The sequence below is a fragment of the Homarus americanus genome, unplaced genomic scaffold, assembly GCF_018991925.1.
Source record: "Homarus americanus isolate GMGI-L3 unplaced genomic scaffold, GMGI_Hamer_2.0 scaffold33468, whole genome shotgun sequence".
NCBI lineage: Eukaryota > Metazoa > Arthropoda > Malacostraca > Decapoda > Nephropidae > Homarus > Homarus americanus.
Window position 1 is genome coordinate 6,340,005 of NW_024714177.1, and position 26,928 is coordinate 6,366,932.

Below are 26,928 nucleotides of genomic sequence, written 5' to 3' on the forward strand. Positions count from 1 at the left end.
TTAGAATATCATTAATGCATTACAAAGGTCATGTATACAGAATAGGATATTGATCATTCATTCTAATTCAATAAAATGTACAGTATTTAGCAATACAGAATGGACAGAAATAGACCTCACCATCACAAGTTTTCCAGTCCATGGCCATCATGAAGCCTTCTGGACAAGTGCAGAAAATTTGACCAAAGGTGTTGAGGCAGATGTGTGAGCAGCCTCCATTGTTAATAGCACACTCATCTTCATCATCACAGGTGTGGTTGTCAATACCCAGGTGTGTCCCTGTAACAGACAAGAGTTAAGGAGATGGTGGCTCAAACATAGGCAATAGTAGTGTCAAGCTGGTCACTGATGTAAACAACAGCTTCATAAGTGGTATCCTTTTGGGTTCTTTACAAGTGGTAACTGTGCTACCTATTAGAGTGAGATAATGACCAGTACATGATTATATATGAGAACTTATTTATGATAAATCATGTATGACAGCCTGCCAGGTGTTTTTGACAGGTGAAAAATATTTTGGAACAAACACTGGGTGTAATTAGAGCATCTCTCACCCAACTCCAGGTGTTTTTGACAGGTGAAAAATATTTTGTAACAAACACTGGGTTTAATTAGAGCATCTCTCACTCAACTACTGTACCAAGTTGCTTAACATTAGGTACAATTATTTGCTGCTGACACTTTCAAGTTCAATAGTTATCATTTACGTGAGGAATTAAAAGATGATTAGGACTGTAAATTTTCATAAGTTTGTATTATGGCAATATTATTTATACAATAATCCAAAATGTAAGAGGGAGGAAATCAATAGGGAGATACTGTAGTTTATGTTAAGTGTAGTCAAAAATAACAATTCTGTTAAGAATAGAGACGTTTATTGTAAGGTGTTTTAAGCTTTCCCGGACTGTCGTTTAAAAATTCGACACTGTACCGCGTCTTGGGAATAACTGTTGTACAACATAGTCATCAGAAAACATTAAAAATAGGAGAACTGTTATTTGGACACAATACAGAAAGAAATACTGAAGAAAATATACTGGTATATAAAATTATGGAAATACAAAAAAGGAAAATTCCATCAATCAACAATAAATAAGAATAACACAAATAATCGGGCCCAAACTTCTTCTCTCATGGGTAAGTTCGCATATTTGTACAGGAAATACGAAGAATTTCAGGTTCGTTTTAGTCTTAATTTTTGCACTTATAGAACTGTAATCAACTTGTTCACCCTAATTTAAAGTACTCTATCTTATGAGTAATGATATTAATGTTTCAATCATCTTTTGAGTGATTATCAATATTGTTACACCAAAGTCACCAACGGCTAATGAAATCGGACAGCGCCCACTTATAAATGGGCAGAGCCAAAACAGTTTCAACTAGGCACGATCCTTTTCAATTCTTTCATGCCATACACTTTGCTTTAAGTCCTATCGAATATACTACCATATATAGAATTACTTTTATTATTATATCACAGTTTTTTATTGCCTTACATGTCCCCAACTCTTCAATATTAATCAAAATATTCTCCATAAGCGACCATGATCCGCGTATTCTGAGTGGGAGAAATCACTGATTGGTTGTTAGTTATTTAGGCCGCTTAAGGCTAACTCCTTATCGAGGTGTTAGCTTTTCCCTTTGAATGTGTCATGCGCACAGGTTAAAAACAGCATCTGTGCATACATAATAGCTAACACATTAGCTAATCCGTGCATCTGAAGCACCTTACAATAACCACCCTTAGGTCAACAGAAATAGAAGGGATAAGCTGCAACACCATTGAGGCTGTACGTGTACCTGGGGTTTCATGTCAAGTCATTGTGGGCACAAGAAGTCAGGGATCAAAAGTATCAACTGTGACATCACAATATCATATGAGGTCAAGCACAGACATACAACCCCCCCCTCCTCCCCCCTACACACCCTCTGATTAAATATGTATGGGGAGGTGGGGTCACACAGCACCTGCCAAATTCCCTCTCAAAATATTAACTTGTCAGTCAGGCACAAGGACATGAAAAATCACTTGTCCAGCCCTTAGTGTGGGTACACCTAGGCTGCCGGGCACCGCTAATCTGCACAACCTGCCATACATGATCTTGACAAACAAAACAGGTCAATAAGTATTATATGGGACACTTTTATCATTACCTCTGTACTTTGATACTTTATTGTTTTTACCTGGCATACTTCACCTTAACAAGTAGCATCAGTATCTCAGTCAGTTACCTGGTAAGTTATCGCAGGTGCAAAGGTAACCACCGTCTGTATTATAGCAGGAGTCTTGACAGGGTCCATGGCCATTCCTCAACAGACACTCGTTCTTATCTAAAAGTCAAAATTCACAGTAAAATTGGTGTACAGGGTATTTGAAATAAAAAAGATAAAATATTGTGTTGTTTAAGTTTACCTGTAATACAAATCAGTAAAATTTCACTTGTTTTCACTCCAAAAATTTTGAGAATTTTGTGGTTGCAATCAACAGTTAAAGTTTAGACAATTCCAAGACACTTTTCTTCTATAACATTTCTCTCACAAACGACCTGACCTAACCTCCCTGGAACCCTGGCATATATATGTACAGTACAGGGTATACTGTAGTTTGCGAGGGAATCATCATTGAAGAAAGTGTCTTGGAATTTTCTAAATTATTAGTTGCGTCAGGATATGTCCGCTTCCGGCCTCAGTGTGAGCGGGCCCTAAATCGTATGCCAGTGTTTGCAGAATAATTTACCCAGTAGGTGAGTACTATAAGAGGCCCAGCATGAAAAACTGCATTAAAAATGTTTTTGGCATTTTTATAGTAGTTCACACGACTTTCCTACCCCAAATCTTTTATCATATTAAAAAAAAGACATCTAATTTTAAGATAATTTTCTTCTATTACATTACCGTCGCAAACGTATACCCTAATAACGGAGATAACGCATGCCAAATCATTCTCTATTTTCTTCCATTTATCTTCTGCCATTACTGCCTACCCGACCTCCCACTCAGCGTGTTCCCTTCATAAATCGCCATGCATATGCGTTTCCCATACACGTCATGCGGCCAATCAAAAGATATTTTTTTTTGCCACAATTTAAAATGAATTGTGGTTTCTGCATTTACAATTTGCAGTAATTTTTGCCCAATCAGATTCGATTGTGATTTTGGGTCTCATATTTTGAAATTCAAATTCATTTCCGACCATGGAAGTCAGCGATGGGTGTCACTTCAATTATATGGAGTTAATTTACCGGTGAGAGTTTGGTTAAGAAAAAATCACCACGAGAGTTAGGTGGTAAATTTTTACGTTAGGACACGAGTCTCTAGGGGTTGACCAATATGTTTTTCCAGTGTATTTTGGTGTGTTTTAAAGGAATCTGACCTTCAGTTTTGGCGGAAATTGCTAGTTTCACCCCACCCCCCCAACAATAATGAGGGGAGAGCCTGGGAAATCGGGGTTTTTGGGTGGGGGAGAAGACGAGTCATCTGACCTAACAAAACCTAACTAACCTAACTCCTTGCATGGGGCTCTGACCCCAGACCCCCTGCAGGCCTAATCTGACCCCTAGCCGGGGGCGGACCCCCGGTAAGCCTAGCTTAAACTAACCTAAATGTTTCAGTAGTTGAAAACTTTGGGCGTCATGTCCGAAAGTACAATACCTTAATTAGAAGTGGAAGGAGCAGGGATACGTAAGAATTGGATAGAATAATCGTCTTTCTCGTAAAACTCGGAAATAAACTTAAAATAATCGTAGGATCACAAACGACAACCAACCTCCACCACGGTCATTGTGAAACAGGTCAATGAAATTAAAATCATACCCAGGCTGCTTCCTTTCAGAAAAATCAAATGTCACGACTGGATGACGTCAGTCAACAGGGCGCATGAGTGAGGCGCAGATAACATCTCACAGTGAAGACTGAAAACTACTTAAAATCAATTAAATTCAATGATGTCGCTATTATCTATTTCCGCCATTGGAAGAACAAATACTGTCAATGTATACAGCCTTAACAACTTCAACCTAGAGAAGTCGACTTGTGAAAGAGACCTAGGGGTACTTGTAAGCCCGGACCTACGGCTTAGAAAACAGTGCGTTAATGTTCGAAATAAGGCAAACAGAGTATTGGGTTTTATCTCTAGAAGTGTAAGTAATAAGAGTGCAGAGGTCTGATTGCAATTGTATCTTGCGCTAGTCAGGCCGCACCTCGATAATGCGGTTCAGCTCTGGTGCCCCTATTATAGAATGGATATCAATTCACTAGAGACGGTGCAGCGAAGAATGACGAAAATGATTCCGGGACTTAGAAACCTTCCATATCAGGATAGGTTAAAGAAACTAAACTTGCATTCCCTAGAAAGACGAAGAGTGCGGGGAGATATGATAGAAGTATTCAAGTGGGTGAAAGGAATCAATAAAGGGGATATAGATAAAGTTCTTATAATATCCGAGCAGGATAGAACTCGGAGCAACGGATTCAAGTTGGAAAGTTTAGGTTTAGGAAGGAGATAGGAAGGAACTGGTTCACAAATAGGGTGGTGGACCAGTGGAACAAGCTTAGCAACTATGTAGTAAGTGCTGGAACGCTGGAAAGTTGCAAAAGGAGACTGGATAGATCCATGGATGATAGAGAGTGGTAGTAACTCTAGACAGGAGCTGCCATGCACAGGCCAACCGGCCTATTGCAGACTCCTTATTTTCTTATGTTCTTATGTATATATGGGGTTCAAAATGCTTAGAATTGCGAGATCTAAATGTTTCAGTAGTTTATAAATTTCGGGGCCCCATGTCCGAAAGTAAAATAATACAGGTTGTTAAGTCAGGTTAGGTTAGGTAAGGTTAGGTCAGGTTTGGGTTGTGTGTTTTTCTTGTTTTTTTTTTATTTTTTTAATTATCTGGCCATGATTTTTGTCGGAAAACGCCACACCCAAAACCTCATTGCCCAACAGGATCCCCTGTCTTGTTGGGGGTAGAAAGGAGCGATAACTAAAAAAAAACAGGCAATTTCCGACGGAAATCAAGGTCAGAACCAATCAAAACACACAAATACACACGAGAAAACATAGTTTTGACTTTCTAACAGTTGTGTGAACTACTATAAATTTACCATCGTGAACCTGACACCAAGCGTTTATGGAATAATTCCCAAAATAATGGACGTCGACCACATTCCAAGCTCAAAATAAGAAAGGGTACGTTGGAAAATACTGTAATGCCCAACACGTGTTGCACAATATGACTCAATTCAATTGTTTTTATTTAATAGAAAAATTGCCACAAAAGCGGTTCCAATTACATATGATTGACAATTAAATATTCATTCACTTCTAAACAATTTAAAATGATATATGGTGTAAATAAACACAAGTTAATTAAAAAGCTCTTATTCAATTTACAAATTCTAACCATCAATGGTTAATAATAATAGAACATTCATGGCGATATTTCCAGGGGGGGAATAATTACAATACAATAAATGGCTCACAACATAAGTGAATACTCACCTATACAGGTCTTGCCATTAGTAGCAAGGCTGTAGCCCTTGCCGCAGCGGCACTGGCGAGAACCCAACTTGTTGACGCAGGTGCCCACACAGCCTCCATTGTTCACCTCACACTCGTCTATGTCTACACACAATATAGATTCAGTAAAGAATATGAAGAAAAATACCAAAGCAGTCAACATGAATTTGAGTAATGGCATGTACAAGCTGGACAATTTTGTAATTAAGAAGATTTGTAACCAGGTAAGAAGGTTGGGTCACCTTACCTTCTGACCTGACTACCGACCGTTGCTGTGCTTTTCAAAGATTAGTAGGGTCATTACCTAATACCTGACCATTGTGGACCTGATCTCACCCTCCTCTCTATATATACGCCTTGTTTTGTACCTCCCCTTAGTCTGTACTCACCCCTGAAGATGTGAATTACACGAAAGCGCTTGGGAACTTCGTGTTTTCTTCTTTCCTTGTGGTTATCAGCATATACCTAGATCACGCGCACCCACAGTGATTTACTTGCATGAAGAAAAATATGGAGTTTGGTTTGTATTCAATGTATCTTGATAAAATCACACGGGAAAACGGAAACAACGGAGTACCTTAGCTTTCGTCTTTATTCAAGACATCTTCAGAGGTAACTGTATTACATGGACAGAGAGAGGCTTAAATATACAGGGTGACCTTAAAAACATGAGGTCAGGTCATAATGATGTCATCCACTAATCCCCACACCAACACACACGTAGAGGAGCTTAAGAGAAGGGGGCGACGTGACTAGTCAGGTCAGGTCACAAATAAGGGACCCACTAAATAACTATCCTACTTCTAGATCCTGGTTCTTACCTGGTTACAAATCTTCTTAATTACGAAATTATCCAATTTGCACATACCATTGCTTAAATTCATGTTGACGGATTCGGTATGTTTAATGAGACTAGATTCTATAATGTTCCTACTGTCAATTGAATTACAAGGTAATATTGAGGAGGCATTATCCCAGTCAATGCAATGTTTATTATCCCTCAAATGAACAAACAGAGCATTAGTTTCCTGGCCTGTCCTAACACTATATTTATGTTGTTTAAGTCTAGTTACAAGATCTTTACCTGTCTGGCCTAAGTAAAACATATTACATTCCTTGCAAGGAACTTTATAAATACAGTTTTCTTTTTTCCTTGTGGTTATCAGCATATACCTGGATCATGCGCACCTACAGTGATTTACTTGCATATACTGTATATATATATATAAGAAAATGTTAGTTGCAATATATATATATATATATATATATATATATATATATATATATATATATATATATATATATATATATATATATATATATATATATATATATTGCAACTAACATTTTCTTATCCTAAAAAGTAGAAACGAAATGAAATAACTTTTAAATTGGCCATAAAATAAAAACAAATCCACCCGAGTTGAACGAAGAAATGTTGACAGTACTTTTAAGGGAAGAAACCTGAATCACAAGTGCTCGCAGAGCCGTAAGGCTCACAGACGGTAAAAACACGGTCACCACAGTATCAACTCTGTTTTATTTTGTTTAACTTTTAACGAGGGAAGAAGCCGGTGGCTTGTTTAATTTCCCTATTGTTCCTGATGAATTTGTACAGGCAGGGTCTCTAAGATGTTACATAAATATAAATTTGATAAAGAGGTAGAGTAAAATACAAAATAAAACATTTTTTCTTTCAATCTAAAAGTATTAAATGATGGATTATGGATGCCCTTTAGGCAACGTCGTCCGATTAGCAACATTGTTACAGGAGCTCCAACAAGCAGGCAGCACGGATTCAAGTTGGATAAGTTTAGGTTTAGGAGGGAGATAGGAAGAAACTGGTTCACAAATAGGGTGGTGGACGAGTGGAACAAGCTTAGCAACTTTGTAGTAAGTGCGGGAACTCTGGAAAGTTTCAAAAGGAGGCTAGATAGATTCATGGATGATAGAGAGTGGTAGTAGCTCTCGACAGGAGCTGCCATGCACAGGCCAACCGGCCTATTGCAGACTCCTTATTTTCTTATATTCTTATGTTCTCCTGACTCCATTACGGTGTTTAGGCAAAGTAGATCGAATGGGTAGTAGCATACTAAACGTATAAAATCTATCAAAAGGGCCCATTAAATAAACCCTTGCCCTAGGCCCTTTTTTATAATAAGTTCAGCCCTGAAACTGTACAATAGGAAACCGGAGTACCCGAAGAGAAACCAACAATGCTTGTGTGTCACACTGGCTAACTCTTATCACATCTGACCCGGGGATTGAACATGGGATGCAATGTCGATAGGCAAGTGCTCCCGCTGTATCACTGAAAAAGTGAAAGTGTGTCCCATAGGCATGACTGCCCGTTCGGGACAGTGTGAATACAGCACACTGTATACAAAACTTTAGTTGCAAGCTGGAAATTCCCGAGGATCAAACCACCGACCCATGTAACAGGTGAGGAGCACTGCATCCACTCACTGGACAGCTGTTACGGTCTATATTATTAACACCCCATAAAACACTAAGCAACCCCTGGTGGGACTCGAACCCACAATCCTTGGCTTAGGAGGCCAATGCCTTATCCATTGGGCCACAGGGGCATATGTTAGATTTATTGTGTTATTCAATATATGTATGGCGTACACAACGTGTAATAGGTAAAGTTAAGTAAGATGTAATTTAGATTGGTGGTGGGCAAACCTGGCAGTCAGCATTACATGTTATGAGGTCGTGGACTCAGCCTCCACGTGCACCTACGGTTAACTTAAGGAAGACTGTACAGTACTGTATTAGTGCTCATCATGATCATTAGCACCATCCGGCTTAAAGGATAACATTTATTATTATTCTTAAAATCTATGTAACCAAACTGTGAAAAAAATTATAACTTAATAATAGGAGCTGATTAACTGGGACTAGGCAATAGCTTCGTAGGGAAGATAAAATATTATCTTGGACCAGAACTCTTCAGACCGACCGCCCAACCGGCTAGTGAGCTGATGAATGGTGAAGTGTGTTCCTGGTAGAACCCAACAACAAATTTGTCTTACCTAAAGACTGGGCACAAACCAAGAATTGTATGTGAGAAATAGGAAAAACGTATTACAAAGCTTACTTATTAAAAATTCCACACATTACCCCCTGGATTACATAATAGCGCTACACAGTTTCAGATTGCACTTATTCATCAAGGCTTCACGGGCTGATCCAGGAATATCAAAAGAGAGTGGTCCGGGAAGTTGTAGGGATAGGGGGGCGGGGGTATCCAAGAAGTTGTGGGTGAGGAAACATGGAGAGCACAGCGAGCCCACCTTGCTGTTTTTCTTTTGGGGGGCGGGGGGGGTCACTGTTGGCTCCCCAGAATTTTTGTGAAATCTGACCAATATATCATGGGCATTTTAAGCCCATTTTGTGGCCATATGCACCTGATATTAGGAGATATTCTGAAGTAATTACATTTTACTATACAAAAAACGCCTCAGTACAATATCGCATTAAAGAAAAAATATTGAAATTTTTCCTATAAAAAGGGGGACGGGTCCGGACCCCAGGATCCCCCCCCCCACACCCCCTGGAACCGCTTTGCTCCAAACTTGTCTACGTATGGTATAATGGTATAATAATTACAATATCGGTTTGCTAAAAATTTTAATAAAAAACCTTTAAAAATAATAATGATTATCTTTTTGTGGAGGGTCATAAAGTATAGTCATTAAACTGACACTAATTGGACTATGTTGAGCAGGTTATTAAATTCTACATTATTTATTTGGCAGAGCATACAAACGCATTTCTCTCGCTCAAGAGACTTACCTTGACAGTTAAAGCCGTCTTCAGCGAGCGTGAAGCCCTTGTAACAGAGGCACTGACTACCGTTGCTGGTGGGCTCACAGATCTGTTGACAGCCACCGTTGTCGGCGCCACACTCCCCGCTGGTCGCCTGGTGAGCTGTGGCGGGATGATAGTTGGTGGTGGTGGATGGACAGGGTAAGGTAGGGAAGATAAAAGAGGGAGGGAAGAAACAAAAGAAAGAATAATGGAGGGAGGTTAAAAGACACCCAAGCCAGAGAAAAAAACAACCCAATGATTATAGACTAAAATAAAATGCAATAGAATATAATCAACATCAATCTTAAAAGGCCTCGTAGAGTAAACTGGTCCCCATGATACATAACAGGTATGGTCTCAGTGGAATACATTTTCCCTTTCATTTGTCAACGGAAAGGGAAAGCAAGATTATCTGTTCACTTATAGGTATAGGTACTTTATAATTAATTAATTACATTTAATGCTAAACTAAAATATAATTTTCCACGTGCCTTAGGGTAAAAAAAAAATCTACATCAGCTTGTTCAGACGTCCTGTAGGCTGCAGCAGAGTAAGTTATACACACTAATAATATAGTCTGTTGAATAATATACATATCTTGAGATTAAATAGTCTATAACATTATCTGAATAAATCCCTTAAGGAAAAAAGAACTTCGTGTTTTTCTTTTTTCCTTGTGGTTATCAGTATACCTGATCACGCGCACCTACAGTGATTTAGGATATATATATATATATATATATATATATATATATATATATATATATATATATATAAATATATATATATATATATACAGTATATGTTTGTGCGTATGATACAAAGAACATCAAACGCCGTGTCTTACATGTGGTGTTCACTCTTGTTCTCTCGGTAGAACTCGTGGCTCTAATAACATGTTCAACAACAGTGATAACCATATGAACACCTATCTTACATAAACAGTAACACCAACAACAAAAACCATTCATAACCTGAGGTGAGAAGAGAAGTTAACCAAAATTGGTAACGCGGTCGTCTTGTGAGAAATGTATCCCAAGAATTGGTAGCCACGAGATGTGAGTCATATTGCATCATGAATATTGTATGAACGGACACGTTTGCGGAACGCCAGGAGCCGCTGTGGCCGTAGATTAATGCTCGATGCCTACTCATGTGACACTAGGTTTGTTGTAACTGTGGGGAAGAGTTAAGTTCCATGAGAAGTAAGATGACATGTTTTGCTTCCATCCTGTCTTAAGTCGCAGTTCCATACATGCCTGTCTGTCAGCGGTCTCGATCACAACAATCTATTACGTATGTGACTGGCTGTACAAAAGTGATTCAAACCCACAACAACGTTATTATCAAGGAATTACGTCTCAGCTCTATTCACTATGAATATGTGTAAAAGACTATAAACTTAAGCGACTTATGTACAATTAATTCTAAGTTTGTTATGGGTCATGTTGTGTGATTTACCTTGGTTAATATGATATTTAAGATTGTGTGTGATAGTTGAGTTGAGCCATGTTTGTGGCGCGTTATCAACTCAGAAACAAACACAGAGGTTAAGCCTACCCAAGTAACTTCATCCCTTTAACTCTACTAATCCCTGATAATTCAACCTGAGTTCTGTCTGAAGCCAAGTCTAATCATTTCACTTCAGTTTAATTCGTGAAAAATATTATTATGGTGCATGATTTATAAAGAAAGATAATAAGTCTATCGCCTACACAAAGCTGAATTTTCTAAGCCTCTGACGATTTTATCTCGAAACATAAATATTATCCTGGCTTTCATTCGCATATACAGAGTGGGTAGGGGAGGAGGCAGGACAGGAGAGGAGGGGCGAGAAGGGGAGATCAGTACTGGGCGCCATCACACCTTGTATAGCCACACGTACGATTTACGAGGGGTCAGTGTGCACGGCAGGGTTACCGCTTCTCTCACACTCCTATTATGGTACTGTACATCTCACACTCATATTAGGGTACTGTACATCTCACACTCATATTAGGGTACTGTACATCTCACACTCATATTATGGTACTGTACATCTCACACTCATATTAGGGTACTGTACATCTCCCACTCATATTAGGGTACTGTACACCTCCCACTCATATTAGGGTACTGTACACCTCCCACTCATATTAGGGTACTGTACATCTCACACTCATATTAGGGTACTGTACATCTCCCACTCATATTAGGGTACTGTACACCTCCCACTCATATTAGGGTACTGTACACCTCCCACTCATATTAGGGTACTGTACACCTCCCACTCATATTAGGGTACTGTACATCTCCCACCTGTATCTGCACGAGGGGGATGGCGCATGGTTAATGTTGGGGGGGAGGGTGAAGCCATGAGAAAAAAAACATATACCTGTACCTGTATACGTACTCTGTATTGATTTTTTTCTTTATTAGGAAATTTTCAATAAAATTGTTTAACATTATTTTTTTTTTAGTATATTTCAATCTTCCCCCATATGCACGAGATGGTGACCGGATAAAACCCCAACGGACAAAACCCCAGTCTCATATATAAAATAAAACACTTTTATGTTTAGGTTAGGCTAGGTTAGGTTAGGTTAGATTAGGTTAGGTTAGGTTAGATTAGTGTTGATAAATGACAACCCCGTTGGGGTTTTGTCCGTTGGGGTTTTGTCATGGAACCACACGAGATACATGGGTAGTTTTAATTACGAGCTAGATGATTTTGAAAGTAATATAAATACGAGAACAAGTATAAAAGTGATTGAAAGTTCATTAAATTTATCTAAAAAAAGGGGGGGGGGGTTGGTAGAAAGGTTTAGGAACCACTGAGTCCTCGCGTGTCTAAGAAAATGAATATTTGTTCAGTTGATGTACAGTGCTAGAAACTATTTTTGGACGACTTAAGGTGCCATTTTAACATTTGGAGAGATAATATTTTCTTGACTGTATTTGCATTTCATTACTTAATTACGACATCATGATAATATTAAACTATCACAGATGTAACAACTCTTCTTAGTGTTACAAATTATTCAAGCAGTGTTGCTCATAAAACTCACATCTCCTCGAATGAGCAAAACTTAAAATATTAATTATATTTTTAACTGCCAGAAAGAATGCACTTAAACAACTAAGTCATTTTAAGAGTGTAACAAATTGAAGTTGACTCTTGAACTGACCCAGATCGTAACACAGTGGGTGGCTGTTGGCTACAAAACAGGAGAATTGTACATGGAACGGAAAGATACTTTGTTAACAGGATCCTGTGAACTTTACGTTGGCATGTCTCGTATTGACCAAACACTGCTGGTCTGGCCCAAGGTATATAAAGATCACATGTAGGCGTGACGTCAGCCGGTGGCGCCTCACCCCGCCAGCCAGCTTTGATTTGTCAATGAGAAATGGGTAGGACTAAGACATATTCACATTTTTCTGCGGTTTTGTCTTATTTTAGGATATACTTCATAATCGTAAGATACATACTTTATTCTAATGCTACTGTTATGGTAAACCGTAATACAGAGTCTTCATGGAGAAAATAGGCCAATTATTGTAAAAAAAAAAACCCAGTCAAGTGCAAATACGGTTACAAAGACAAGTCATTTCTAGTATCTCCTATGGCGTCCGGAATATACGAAACAATTACTGTACCAAGGTGATTCATCTGTCACACTGCTTCAACCTTACAGAAATAACTGTTACGACAACTCCCACCACGGAGATGATAGTTACGACAAGTATAATAACAACTGCTACATAGACATATTATTACAAGAGCTACCACGACAGAGACAACTGTTAAGATAACTACGACTAATACCACCAGACAACTTATGTGTTGATCACATCTCCCGGTACTGTGTCACTGCTCTCCTCTGACCTTTGTACATTGTTTAACTTTACTGAATTTTCTCAGTGCAACTTAACCTTTATATTTTGTGCGGAGAGAGAGAGAGAGAGAGAGAGAGAGAGAGGACTTGTGTACAATTATCCAATAAAGACCACAATTCGCAAAATTATTACTAAGGGATAAAATGATGGATTTTCAACTGCAAAATGTCGCTAGGCTTGAACAGGGGTGATAATTACCTGCCAGGTTAAGAAAACGGCCAGTGACTTACAAGAAAAACAATCTTATGTCACGGCATTAAGGGGGAAGGCATGTTGGTGTCAGCTAATGATATATGAACGTTGCTTATAAGGATACACAAATAACAGTAAGTATAAGCTAATGACAGGAGCCAATACACTGTAAGTGAGGTTATATTTGTCTACATAAACTGTACTCAGTTTATCTGTAGTATTTTGGACGAGTGAATGGCTGATATATAAGGCACGATAGCAGAATATGTGTCCATAATGAGCATTGAGAAGTTGTTTCGTCTCAACCTGGTGTGAGAACGAGTCTTGTGAAGTTTAAAACCGAAACCTCTGGTATTAAAATTATTAGTATCAGTGGCGGACAGGGCAGCCTCACGCTATAACATGTTGAAGGTCTCGATCATGTCCCCGGGTGTCTTACTGCACGATGTTGAAATCTTCAGCCTCAGAATATCTCCATAACTCATTTTTTTTCAGACCAGGTATTAATGGCTTCGTACACGTCTGAACATCCTCAATTACGAAGACGTGTTTTACTTTGTGGTAATGCCATACTGCAGTACTTAACTCTCAATGTGCTCTCACCAGGACCTCACACAATCATATGTTTTATTTACATCCGGTTGGGCTGGGTCAAACCCCCATCTTCTGTCTCGTCTTATTAACTTTTATCGTTTACATGATCTTGAAACGTCAATTTACTGTCAGCTTTTATTCTCACGTTCTTCTTCTCTATCCTCATTAACTCAAGCAGCTAATTTTCGTCCTTCATGAAATATTCTCTATAGATTTCTTTTTCTCTCCTTTATCCATCTATAGGTGTCTCTCCACTATCTTCAGGTCTCCCTTACAGAAACTTCAAAGGAGGGAAAATAACTGGGAGAGTAAATGTAAAACTTGTGGGGGGAAATAACATAAAAAGGGATAAGATAACAGGTAGAAATATTGTTTTAACTAAACTCACCTCTCGTTCATTTCACCCTAATGCACTTTCATCCATTCGGTTTCCCATTAATTTCCCTTCCTGTATTACTTCTCCAAACTCCTGTAGTAATGCTCATTAAACTATCCCTCGCTACTGTCCTTCCCGATTCTCTCTCCATTAGTAACCTGAAACACCTTAACCCCTCGAGTACAATCACATAATCTCTTAAGTCAACAAGTTATCATGCTCGAGGGGTTAAGTCATCGAAATCAAGAGGTTAAGTCATTGTACTCATGGTACTCAAGGGCTTAAGTAACCGTACTCAAGGGGTTTAATCATCGACCTCGAGGGGTTAAATCATCGTACTCGAGGGGATGTTATCGTACTCATGGGATTAAATTTCACATCCACCTGAGAGTAGTCTCACTCGCTCTCTTCCCACTAATAATGCACTTTTGACAAATCCTAATCATTATTGTGTGATTTTATTATAAAATGGAAGTGGTTCAATTTTGAGATGGCTACTACCGTAAAGTACGCTTTAGATCCTGCGCCAAGTGAAGTGAGATGTCCGTTGTCATTCTGGCGTTATTTAACTTCATAAGTACAGCTGAACCGTTGCCTATCCAACTACACATAAATCATCCTTGGGAGACTCAACTGCGGCTATTTTTAAATAAAGTTACTCACTCGAGAAGGTTTCGAGGCAAGGCCTTTTAAGGGAAACCGGGCGTAAAACGTACATAAAAAATCTCGTAAAGCTCTGAGCCACCTCAATGGCTTCACACTCACTATCAGGTGGTCATAGTTAATCTGATTTGTATAATTATAAATGAAACCCCACAGGTAAAATATGGCCATATTGCAGGTTACGAACATTTTCACAGGATATGTAGTACAAATGGTTTAAAATCCTCTCAGAAAAGACTGCGCCAAATACAGTACAGGGTACAAAAATATTGAGCACGGCTGGGAGATACAAACTTGTTGACCACAGCGGCCGTGCCAGGGGAGCGACGATGGCCCAGTGGGCGTCTTTATCGTTTATCACAACAACCTGGTCATGTTACCTTTTGATCATGGTTTCTTACGAGTGTGTTAATCTGTCCTTTGAAAGAGTGTACAGGTATTTCTTTTCCGCTTATTTACTTTAGTGTTTTCAATAATCGTCATACTTTGACCATATATAACTAGTACATATAAAACATGGACCACGTTCAGTTCTGCGAGTTACACTAATTACTGCCGTTATAATCCAAATTAAGCAAATGAAACTATAGTATACTACAGGGGCGGATCCATTGCAAAAAACTAGGACTAACGAGTTTCTAGAGGTGTTTTGTTCATTCGCAATAACGACCTTTTTTTTCAATAGACAAAGATGTTAATCACTTTGTTGCAGTGTTGGAATACTATCACAAAAAGAGTGTCAGCTTCCCTTATCATCGGACATTGTTCCGGGCATGTGGACCCACCACTGTACAAACTCCCTCAATGTTTGTATTTACATTCCTATTTTCTTCACGGGACTGTATTCTTCGCCACATTTGCAGTGACTCAGACTAGCAGGTGTGATTATAAGACAGTATAAATTGATGGCGTACATATTGATGTTTTAGATGTGCAAATTTTTCAAGGGATTTTAAACAGAAGCTTCGAGGACATTTGTGATTAACCTGTATTTTTCAGGTGTATATTGAGTCAAGTGTAATTTGTATGGGAGAAAAACAATAATTATACCCAGAAGAGGTAAAAGAGAACGGCGATGAATTAAAGAGACAGTCAACGAGTGGTTTATGGAGTGTGGTGACCAAGTTTCCTTTTTTCATAAGGAGGTGGAGTTAAAGCGTGTAGGTGCCTCTCCATGTTGAAGATAAACTGACCGTCACATACTGTAAGTGTAAGACATTTTTATATGCAAATGTGTAAGTAATTTAAAACTTACTGATGTTATAACGTATCATCACGCTTTATCAACAAAAGTATTCGAGAGTGTACCGATTGTTACGTTACGCACTTGTTATGAATTATAAAAAAATAAAGATATAGCGAACTAATAAATCATTTTTATTTATCTTAAGTGCACTATTAGTAAAACACAACAATAAACTGACAAAATAGTTGGCAGGAAATTTATAATGGTTCTCTTCATAATCTGAATCGTGACAATATCCTGCTATACATTTTCATTGTGGAAAAAACAACTTATCAAATTTCTCAGCCAGGAAACACAAGAGCTCGGAACACAAATTGCTTATAATTATGTCGTCTTAGCCACCAACATCATTTAGTTACTAATAAAATGCACTGTACAGGTATTATTAATCCTAGAAAAAGTAACATGAAATAGGATACAGTGTTTGTAAATGCACCAGGCGTCATGTGGTATTTAAATGATTAAAATATCTTATTGTCACAGAGAACCAATAACTACAATCACTCTGTCAAAAGGGAATTTTTTTTAAATGTGAAAGCTAGAGGCGAGGAAGATCAAGGTAACAGGCACTTGTGTCAAAGTTGTGTGGCACAACAAGGGTGGAACAAGATAATTAATGGCCCCAAGTCAAAACATGGGTGGGTTCAGATTATTGCCCTGATTTGCTACGAACAGTAAGATAATAATCATCACTAATATTAACTTAACCTAGTCAGAGAAGTAAATTTAAAATATTAATCTTAAAAAATAAAAAAATGCTCCTACAAAGTCTAGAACGACAAAACGTATACAGTATATCCAGAAATGATGTCGACTTGTGACTGACAATATATTCATCTTCCGAAATGCAAATACAATTACAGTATTTGTATGTGGAGTACAGTGGCAAAAGTGAGGTTACGCGCCTCCTGTAAGCGACTAAGAAACTCCCATATAGTTACAGGAAAGCATTGTAATGTACACCATCTGTGGGTCACCCTTATGACCTGAGTAATAAAATTTGCTACAACTTAATGCTGTTAAGATCATCTCGAAACCAGCTTAAACTTTTTTTAGCCCGAGTTCATCAATGGTGATAAAACTCAAATACTGTATTTATCAAATATTATCAAGTAAATCAATTTCTGGAGAAGTAAGGAACGTACTAACACAACTAACCATCTTTATTCCATAGCAGCACAAGTACTCAGGAAAAATAAATGCTAACTGCAATATAATTGTTGTCTCTTGCTAACTCCTTGTATAAAATTAAAGATTTTCTCGCTTCAATATTTTATGTTATGCAAACTTGGCAAGTCAACAGGCGTTTTATTTACACCATCTTATCTCTTAGTGGCAGTAAGTGGTCCACTCCTCACACGTGGGAGGAGAAACAAGTCTTCAGCAAATGTTCCCAAAGTTGTTGTGCATTTGGTCGGTAACCAAACATTCTCTATGTAACCTCTATGGTGAATTCTGCATAAAAGCATATTTGATGTAGATGACGAGCCATTATTATCCATAATTACAGATCGAAATATCCCGCGGGTCTCTGATGAAATATGTGAAATATCCCAGAGGCGTGAGTGCGAGGCTGCCAACTGGTCACCTTCAGGATCCCTTAATTTTTCGTCCATCAGATAAGGTCGATAATGAGTTAATACGATAATTCAAGGGTTAATAATATTCATAAAGATTTAATAGGCATCCTCCACGAAATTTACTTAAAATATGAGCAGGTCTGGAGCTACAAGTTGACGGCTGATTAGACGCTTGTCAGTCAGGATAATTTAATAACCAGTCTCCTGCAGTTTAAATTATATGTTTATATACTAAAGAAGGTATCTAAATGATAAGCTTGGGTTAGGGCGAGGCTTGGGGGTACTTTTATACGGCAAAAGAGCTGATTAGTGAAGGAATCAATTTACGTTAACAAATCATTTACGGGTCATTGCTAGTGGGAGAGCCTAGCTTGACCATGTACAGTACATAATAATGCTTTTCTTTAGGATAATATACAAAATATTTGTTGTATAGCTATTTCCATGAATTATACTGTACAGCAGGGAAAAGGATATTATATTTTTAATGTATGAATTTTGGAACTATACTTCTGAAGTACGTTTTTATGAGAATAAATTTACATCAAAATAATATAGGAGGACACTTTGGAACTCGTCCTAGGAAATAAACACAAGGCTGTGGAAAGTGTGAGGGACAAGGACTTACCGTAAGCGACACAGGTAGGGAGAACTCCCAGCCATTTATCCCTCTTACAGAAGACTCTGTTGCTGAAATCCTCGCCCAGTCTGTAGCCGAACTCGCATTCATACACCGCCTCCACATATTTGTTGTTTGGAGGCGCTGGGTTGGTAACACTGTGGAGAAACCCGTAATAGACAATTCAGGAAAATGTTGGCGATGATGATATTAGATAATAAACGATTATAGATAAATGGAGAAAGGGTTTATTATTAATTTGGATAATGTCAAGTCCGGGATAACATGCAGGCGTGACAAAGAACTTACGCGTGGAAAGCCGTGACGCGGGCGTTCTTGACCCTAGGAGGCTGGAGATAGAGGGCATCAGTCTCAGAGATAACGCAGGACTGGTCCAGCTCGTTGAAGTTGATGTCCTCCGTCTCAATAAACCTGGCGGGTGGAATATGAATTGCTCACCTGGTCAACGACAACATACTATCTTAACAGTCGAGAGTTTTAAGGTTATAAAAGCAGTGTTTTGATATACTGAAAGAGACAGAGAAATGTGTTGGACTACATAAGGATAGTTAACAGCGAGATGTGTGGGCCTTATTCTTTGGAATGGTGCACAGAACATGCAAGGTTTAAGATAAGAGAAATGGCATAAGGAAACTGGCGTCTCACCTGGTATTCGGAGATATTTTTCCATCGCCCAAGAACCTGTCTGTTGGATAACCTTCAGGGAGGCCCTCGGGAAGTTCACCCTTCTCGTTCTTGTCTTTTATCTCGTTCGAGTAACTTTCGGGGTTCTCAATGTAGGTGTCTTCGTCCAGGTAGGTATAGTCGTCGTCCGAGGTAGGATATTCTGTAGCCGCGTCTTCCCTGCGCTCCACAGTATTTTTAACAACTTTATCTTTCTTCTTACTTTTCTTTTTCTTCTTTCGTTCGCTCGACATGGCTTCTACACTCCTCTCGAAATCTGTGAGGAAATCTTCTTCTGCAGTGCTTAAGAGGTCGCCTCCTCTGTAAACAGAAGTCGGTGACTCAGGGACGAAGTTTACAATTGTGTCTTCCGCTTCACGTCCATATATGGTATACCGAGACTCGACGGCGCTGTAGGACGAGTCTTTGGGATAGCCGGTAGATACCTGAGGTGTGTCTGTCGTAGTGGTGGTGGTGGTGGTGGTGGTGGTGGTGGTGGTGGTGGTTGTAGGTGGTGATGTAGAAGAGGTCTCTGAAATTGTTTCATCATCGTTGTTATCCGATGACCCAAATTCATTCTCGCCAGAACTGCTAGTTGGCCTACGCTTTCTTCCTCCTTTTCTTTTTCTCTTTTTCTTTTGTCCCTCGTGCAGGTTTGGAAGGACCTCGTTGGCGATCTCATTATCATCGTCTTCTTGATCGGCAACAGTGGCAGGCCTGTCGGTGTTATTGCTCCATATATCCAGGTCGTTGTCTAAGCGACTGTTTTCTTCACTTCTGTTATTCTTTTTCTTGTCTTTTCTGCCCTTTCTTCTCTTTTTCCCTGTGGTGATAAAATATGAAAGTTTCTCAAAAAAATATTAGGATAAAATAGTGTAAAGTGAACAAGAAACACTGTGCTTATTTAGATTACGAAAAAGAGCTTCTATATAAACCTTGTCGATCGCCTTTCCTTCCTTGTTTACGATCCCTGTTTCCTCGATCCTTCCTTCTCCTCTTCTTCCTCCTCTCTTGTAGGATCCTGGCCAACTCTACCCGTCGCTCCTCCACCGTGACAGCGATGTCCGTGGCACCATCACCCTGGTTCACCTCATTGACTGAACGGTCCAAGTTGTCAACACTTGTGGACTCTTGCTGAAGTGAAAAGTGCCTCAGGTAATATTAATGAGTAATATCTACTTATTTATTTTTCCAATGCACGAAGAAAATATAAGATAAAAAAAGCCATTAATAGGAGGATCGAGTTTTAAGATGGATACTGGATGACTGCAGAATAAAATGTACATCTAAAAAAAAAAACAGTTGGAAAAGAATTAGAAAAAAATTGTAATAAAACCATCAGTAATGTCAAGGCACAAATCACAATACCTCTTCTTCTGTCTTCCTTCTTCTTCCTCTATGTCCATTCCGATCCTTTTTCCTTTGTCTTCTCTCCTTCCTCCTCCTCTTCCTCTCTCTCCTTCTTTGGATTCTGTCTAATCTCTCCGAATCGTCATCCTCGTTGGTGGTCACAGTGACTGTCTCGCCTGGGGCACCGTCCACGTCTTCCCGGGTGGTCGAGGACGTGGAGTTGTCAGCCCCGTCCTCGTCTCTTGAACCTGGTGACTCTTGCTGTAGGTAGAGGGCAGGGGTGGTGGTGAGGTGTGGTGGTGGTGGTGAGGTGTGGTGGTGGTGGTGGGTGGTGGTGGTGGTGAGGTGTGGTGGTGGTGGTGAGGTGTGGTGGTGGTGGTGGTGAGGTGTGGTGGTGGTGGTGAGGTGTGGTGGTGGTGGTGAGGTGTGGTGGTGGTGGTGAGGTGGTGTGGTGGTGGTGGTGGGTGTGGTGGTGGTGGTGGTGGGGTGTGGTGGTGGTGGTGGGGTGTGGTGTGGTGGTGGTGTGGTGGTGGTGTGGTGGTGAGGTGTGGTGGTGGTGTGGTGAGGTGTGGTGGTGTGGTGGTGGGAGGTGTGGTGGTGAGGGTGTGGTGGGTGATGGTGAGGTGTGGTGGTGAGGTGTGGTGGTGGTGAGGTGGTGGTGGTGGTGGTGAGGTGTGGTGGTGGTGGTGAGGTGTGGTGGTGGTGGTGGGGTGTGGTGGTGGTGAGGTGTGGTGGTGGTGGTGAGGTGTGGTGGTGGTGAGGTATGGTGATTTTGGTGGTAAAGTGTGGTGATTTTGGTGGTAGCAAAGTGTGGTGGTAGCGAAGATGTAGTGTTGTTGGTGATGTGAAAATAAGGTGGTGGTGGTAGTGGTGGTGATGAAGCGAGAATAATTTGGTGGTGAAGGAAGGATGTCACGATACAGGTGTGAGGTGAAGGACGGATGTCACGATACAGGTGTAAGGTAAGGAAGGATGTCACGATACAGGTGTGAGGTGAAGGAAGGATGTCACGATACAGGTGTGAGGTAAGGAAGGATGTCACGATACAGGTGTGAGGACTGCATTTAGAGTAACACAGGAGAAAGAAAATACGTGTGCCAGATCATTTATCCGGCTTCCAGAAACCAGAATTACTAGAAAACCGGAGATTTTTTCAAATAGCAGGTTCTGTAGTTTGCTGGCTGGCCACTTTGTTTTACTTGTGGTGGCGCCACGTGGCTTGTGCCTCAGTTTTAACAAAATGGCATCTGTGTATACTTGTCTCTCTCTACTGTTTGTGGTTATTTACCCCAATTTATTATCAGTATAAATTATTAACGTGTTCAAAAGACTAGCAGGATGTCCACTTGCTAATGGAGATAGAGAAATAGTGAAGAATTTATTGGAATATGCATAAAGTATGTCATGTGAAGTAGTAGCCCCAGTCTTTGGATGGAAAGGCTGTACAGTTGTGCTCCAACCTAATGATAGTGAACTTGTGGATATGGTAATGAATGATGGAAAGAACAGATCAAATGAGAATGATGATAACAATGGTGATGTCTGTATATTGAAAGAACAGAGAAAGAGGAACTAATTCGGAGGATGGAACAAAAGAGCTTCATTAATGAGCAACAAATTATGTGAATGAACAAAATACAAAAGGTTTTCATTAAAAAAAGGCCAAGTACATGAAACAACTGAATCTGTAGGACATGTTTAAAAAGATCAACAAGAAAATTTTCAGTGAACATCATCCAGAGTCAACCTTCGACCTCCACAGCCTGTGCCTGTCACCTCAGATGCTGTATCGTCTTCAGATGAGATTTCGTAGATGGATAATTACCAAACAAGATCTGCTTTGGGAGTGAATTAATGAACGATGATTAGGTAAGTACTAAACATCTTTTCATTCTTTAATTTTCATAGTTTACTTTATATCTTAGGTACATACTAGACCTAACACCAGAAATCTGCCCAAACTAAAAATCTGCTAAACCAGAAATCCGGCTCATCTCCGGTCCCAAGCTTGCTGGATAAATGGTCTAGTACATCGGTTTCTTAAGTAACTTGGAGAATATTATGAGAGATATGTGTGTGTGTTTATATCTGAAGATGATTAACTGCACAGCTTTCCACACATTATTCAACTACACTATTGATAATGAAACTTAAGAGTCTCAACTGTAGTACCCCCTATAGTTAAGAATAGGGATGTGTAGGTAATAGGGGTTATAGGCAGTAAGTGTTCCGTAATAAGTATCGTCGTCATGATTTTTTTTAACTATTTTTTTTAAACACTAACCTGATTTTTCGACTTTCTTCCTCTTCCTTTGCGTCCCTTTTTATCCTTCTTCTTTTGTTTCCTCGCCTGTCTTCTTCTCTTTCTCTCTCTTATCATCTGTAGTCTCCTCAATCTTTCCTCTTCTCTCTCATCCTCGGTGTTCTCTTCCAGGGTGTTGTTGGTCTCTTCCTCAACCTTAGTTTCTTCTCTTTGGGGATTCTTAGTCTCACCCTTCACCCTCGCTTCCTTGAGGTTGTCAATGATGGTGGAGGAGGACTCGACAATGTTGTAGGCAGTGACGATCTGTTGGTCGTGCTGCTCCTGCTCCTCCGCTGGCACCTCTTCCTCCTCCACTGGCACCTCTTCCTTCTCCTGCGCCTTCTCCTCCCTGCAAAAAAATAAACCAATAATTACTAAAATTTGAGAAAAAACCCCCCAGAAAGTGGAGACCCCGAGGACGTAATTATTGGTAAAGAGAAAATAAAGACTTCTGAAGAACAACTCTAGATCCATATATATATATATATATATATATATATATATATATATATATATATATATATATATATATATATATATATATATATATATATATATATATATATATATATATATATATATATATATTGTGTTATTGATGATAGTTTAGTCGTATCAAATTTTTTTTTTTGGCAAAAAAACACCAATGTTGTAGATGTTATAATAATGTCAAGGAAGAAATAATGGTCAGTAATGAAACGGCAAAACACCACAAACTAAGTATATGCGAGAAACTGGTGTAAACAAAAGCCTGTAAAATGAAACGAGTGTCGTTGCTCGACCCGGAGCTACCAAAAGTTTAACCAAACACCCGCGTTAGCCTCTTAATTTTGGTTATGCTACATTGCTTTAGGTTTTGGCCAAAAATAATAAATAAATAAATACATAAATAAATAAAATAAATAAATAAATAAATAAAATATGTTCCTCACTTTCCATGTACAGTTATGTTGTAGCAAGAAAACGTGGCCTAAGGCCACCTAGGCGTAAATTTCTTAAAAGTTGTATGACCCAATGTCAAGGCATAACCCCGGAATACCAACTGCACTGCTTAACTATTACTCTGGAATATGATCCACTATCGATTAACATCCACGTTCCTAATTAGCAATGGGTAAAGAGACAAATGACGTAAAGAACTTGCCTATTGTGTCTTCAAGTCGCCACTGATACACAAACACATATAGTTACTGATAGAAAGTAACAGCATGTAAACACTGTACTGTATGACGAGAGAGAACTATGTTGAAAGACTCCAGGACAAGGATGTATAAGGTAACAATTGTGGTAACATTACTATGCGGTTGTCAGACTTGAGGAAGGAGTGCTTGAAATTGACATGTAAAGTGAATAAGGATGAATAGGCTGTAAATAAATGAATACTGAACATAGAAATAATATGATGTGGAAGTAAACAAGCTTTAGAGAGAGAGAGAGAGAGAGAGAGAGAGAGAGAGAGAGAGAGAGAGAGAGTGTGTGTCGAATGAAGGATGAGAGGAAGTACTGGATAGGCCGATAAGAGGAGACGGGGCAGTGAGGAAGCAGCGTGTGTGCCTGACGAGAAAGAGAGGTTATGATTGGTTTATGGGGACACACACACATACACACACACACACACACACATATATATATATATATATATATATATATATATATATATATATATATATATATATATATATATATATATATATATATATATATATATATATATATATATATATATAGTGTGTCACTTCGTTTTAGTTCGTAATCAAATAATGATATAATTAATTCCTCTTAAACACAAAGTAATTTAGGTGGAACACATTTTTAAACATAATAAAGTAACACTTAATCAGCTAGGAATAATATTGTAAGGTCGACACAGTTGACGTAAAGGGGACACGGAGGCTGGAGGTAGTGAGGCGCTCAACCTGCACTGAGTGGCCCAGTTCATTTCACTATTACACGGCAGATATACTCCTCAATATTAAGTAAGGCAGGAAAAGGGTTACGTAAGTAGATGGATAAATAGTGATTATGAATCTGTTTGTCAAGATCCGTAAACGATATTTAAGAGGTAGACAATATTTAGGGATGTGAATTACACAAGACTTATAAATATTTAATTTTTTTTCCTTCGCTAAAGATAAAAGCATTAAGGTGCGGTACTGTCTCGGTGCAAATTCGCAGTTAATTTGGTCGCCACCTTTGAGTTGACATTTTTGGGACCCAGTTCAATGTGTTCTACAGCTCGTGTGTTGTTTGGAAAAATTATTTTATGAACCTTGGGAGTGAGGACCATGAGTGCGTCTAGCGCGTGGGGGTGGGCGGTGTGGGCCCCGCCAAAATTACAGGGTGACGTGTGCCGCCGCCACCACCTACTCTCTCTAGTCTTCCTCCTATGTACACTAGCCCGGAGTCTCAAGGTATATAAATTAATTTTCCTCTGTAAACTGATATGAGACACTTCATTTAGTTACAACAGGAACTCAATGCGATTTCAAGACAATCTAAGCAGTTTTCTCGACGTCATCTCATTACCAATTAGATTTTCACGTTAAGGATCAATTAAAACCCGGGACTACGACAGTTAGGAGCCACCAAGAGACCTCGGGAAGGAGTGAGAGGCAGATATTAGAAGCCACTCAAAAGAATCATTCTCCTATCACTCACTGTATTAAATAGCCGAAGCTTAATATTTCTTACCTCAGCGTACACTAAAAAATATACTACATTAATATCAATAGTTCATGTGGCCAGACTTTTCTTATAAATTATATATCATGTGGTAACGATCTGTCTTCCGGAGCTTCTTGTGTTGTAAGACCGGGATGAGGCACTTTAGTCAACTCGCCCTGGGCCTCTCTCTGGGAAAAATTCTAATCTGACTAATTCATTCACTAAACTACAAATGTAACAAAATATTTCTGGCCCCAGATTCCCGAGTCACGTGCGGCCCCTGGAGGTATTTGGTCAGATGTGAGAACTCGTAAGCACTGTAGTATCTTTAATAAAAGTCATATGTTGACCAAAGGGCGTTTCAGGCCGTAACTACAATACCGGCTCCCCCACTTTTCCCTCACACCACCACTTCTCTCCCTCATTACCTCTCCACCACCTCTCTCCTTCACTGCCTTTCTACCACCTCTCTCCCTCACTGCCTCTCCACCACCTCTCTTCCTCCTAGTTACCATATGCCACCCCCATCCCCTCCCAGTTTTTTATGCCTCCTTTTGATATCTTCCAGGAGCCGCCACAGCCCTCAGAAGACCTCCTGAGGGCGAGGGTTGAACAAGTGCCCTCCGCCCTACGCCTGGCAGGACTGAGAGTCTCCCACATCTATATTCATTGGAATAAGATCATTTACATATGGTGGTAATCTGAATGTACTGTATATGATGGAGTTGTGACTTTTGTGTATTTATAATTAGGAATATCATTTGTAGCACACACACACACACACACACACACGTACACACACACACGTACACACGTACACACACAAGCAAGCACGTACACATGCACGCACACACATACACAGAGCGCTCACACACACACACACACATACACACGTGTACAAGATTCACTGTTGACCATTGCAAGATATTAAGAATCACGGGGCAGCAGTTAAAATGAAACCAGAAGATAATGACCCATAAAAAGATTATAAAAATAAAAGCTATAAACACGCTCGGCCCCGCCAGTGATCACAACACATACTGGCCGTCGATATAAGAGGCAGGAGAGCAGCGGCAGGCGGCCAACACCCCCAACAAGGAACACATGTAAGTGGAAACGGCCGTATGTTACCGGTGGTGGCGTTTATAGTAATATCCAGCCAGTCAATAACCTTCACCTGGTAATAAATCACAGCAGGATTACTACTTTAAGAGAATTCTCATCAAAATCTTCACTGGGTACTGTATTTCCTTTAAGTCACCTTAATAATTCGATTATGTGAGTTAAGATCAAATTCCTAATATCCACAGATTACCAACGTTATATTTTCACGTTAAAGCCTCAAACTGGTTATAACGGATCAGAAATTATGTAAAATATAACATTCCTTGAATTGCCTTTCACAACTTCCAGTTTGAAGTCTTCCACAAACTTCTCTTAACATC

General features: G+C 39.4%; 1 protein-coding gene and 1 non-coding gene across 6 annotated transcripts in view; both read right to left on the reverse strand.

The window, feature by feature from the left end:
* LOC121877503 (fibrillin-3-like) overlaps positions 1-26,928 on the reverse strand; it is a 145,339-nt gene that overhangs the window by 73,278 nt on the left and 45,133 nt on the right. For all 5 annotated transcript variants that reach the window (XM_042383283.1, XM_042383293.1, XM_042383286.1 and 2 more), the window contains exons 3-12: positions 22,802-23,168; positions 20,536-20,778; positions 20,103-20,301; positions 19,150-19,990; positions 18,793-18,915; positions 18,493-18,641; positions 9,320-9,454; positions 5,501-5,623; positions 2,236-2,334; positions 121-279 (exon numbers count right to left, since the gene is read on the reverse strand). In XM_042383283.1, coding sequence (XP_042239217.1) covers positions 121-279; positions 2,236-2,334; positions 5,501-5,623; positions 9,320-9,454; positions 18,493-18,641; positions 18,793-18,915; positions 19,150-19,990; positions 20,103-20,301; positions 20,536-20,778; positions 22,802-22,897 — 2,167 coding nt within the window. In that variant the 5' untranslated portion in view covers positions 22,898-23,168. The remainder of the gene's footprint in view (positions 1-120; positions 280-2,235; positions 2,335-5,500; positions 5,624-9,319; positions 9,455-18,492; positions 18,642-18,792; positions 18,916-19,149; positions 19,991-20,102; positions 20,302-20,535; positions 20,779-22,801; positions 23,169-26,928) is intronic.
* Positions 8,034-8,106, reverse strand: Trnar-ccu. The gene has a single exon. It is a non-coding gene; the product is annotated as a tRNA-Arg (tRNA).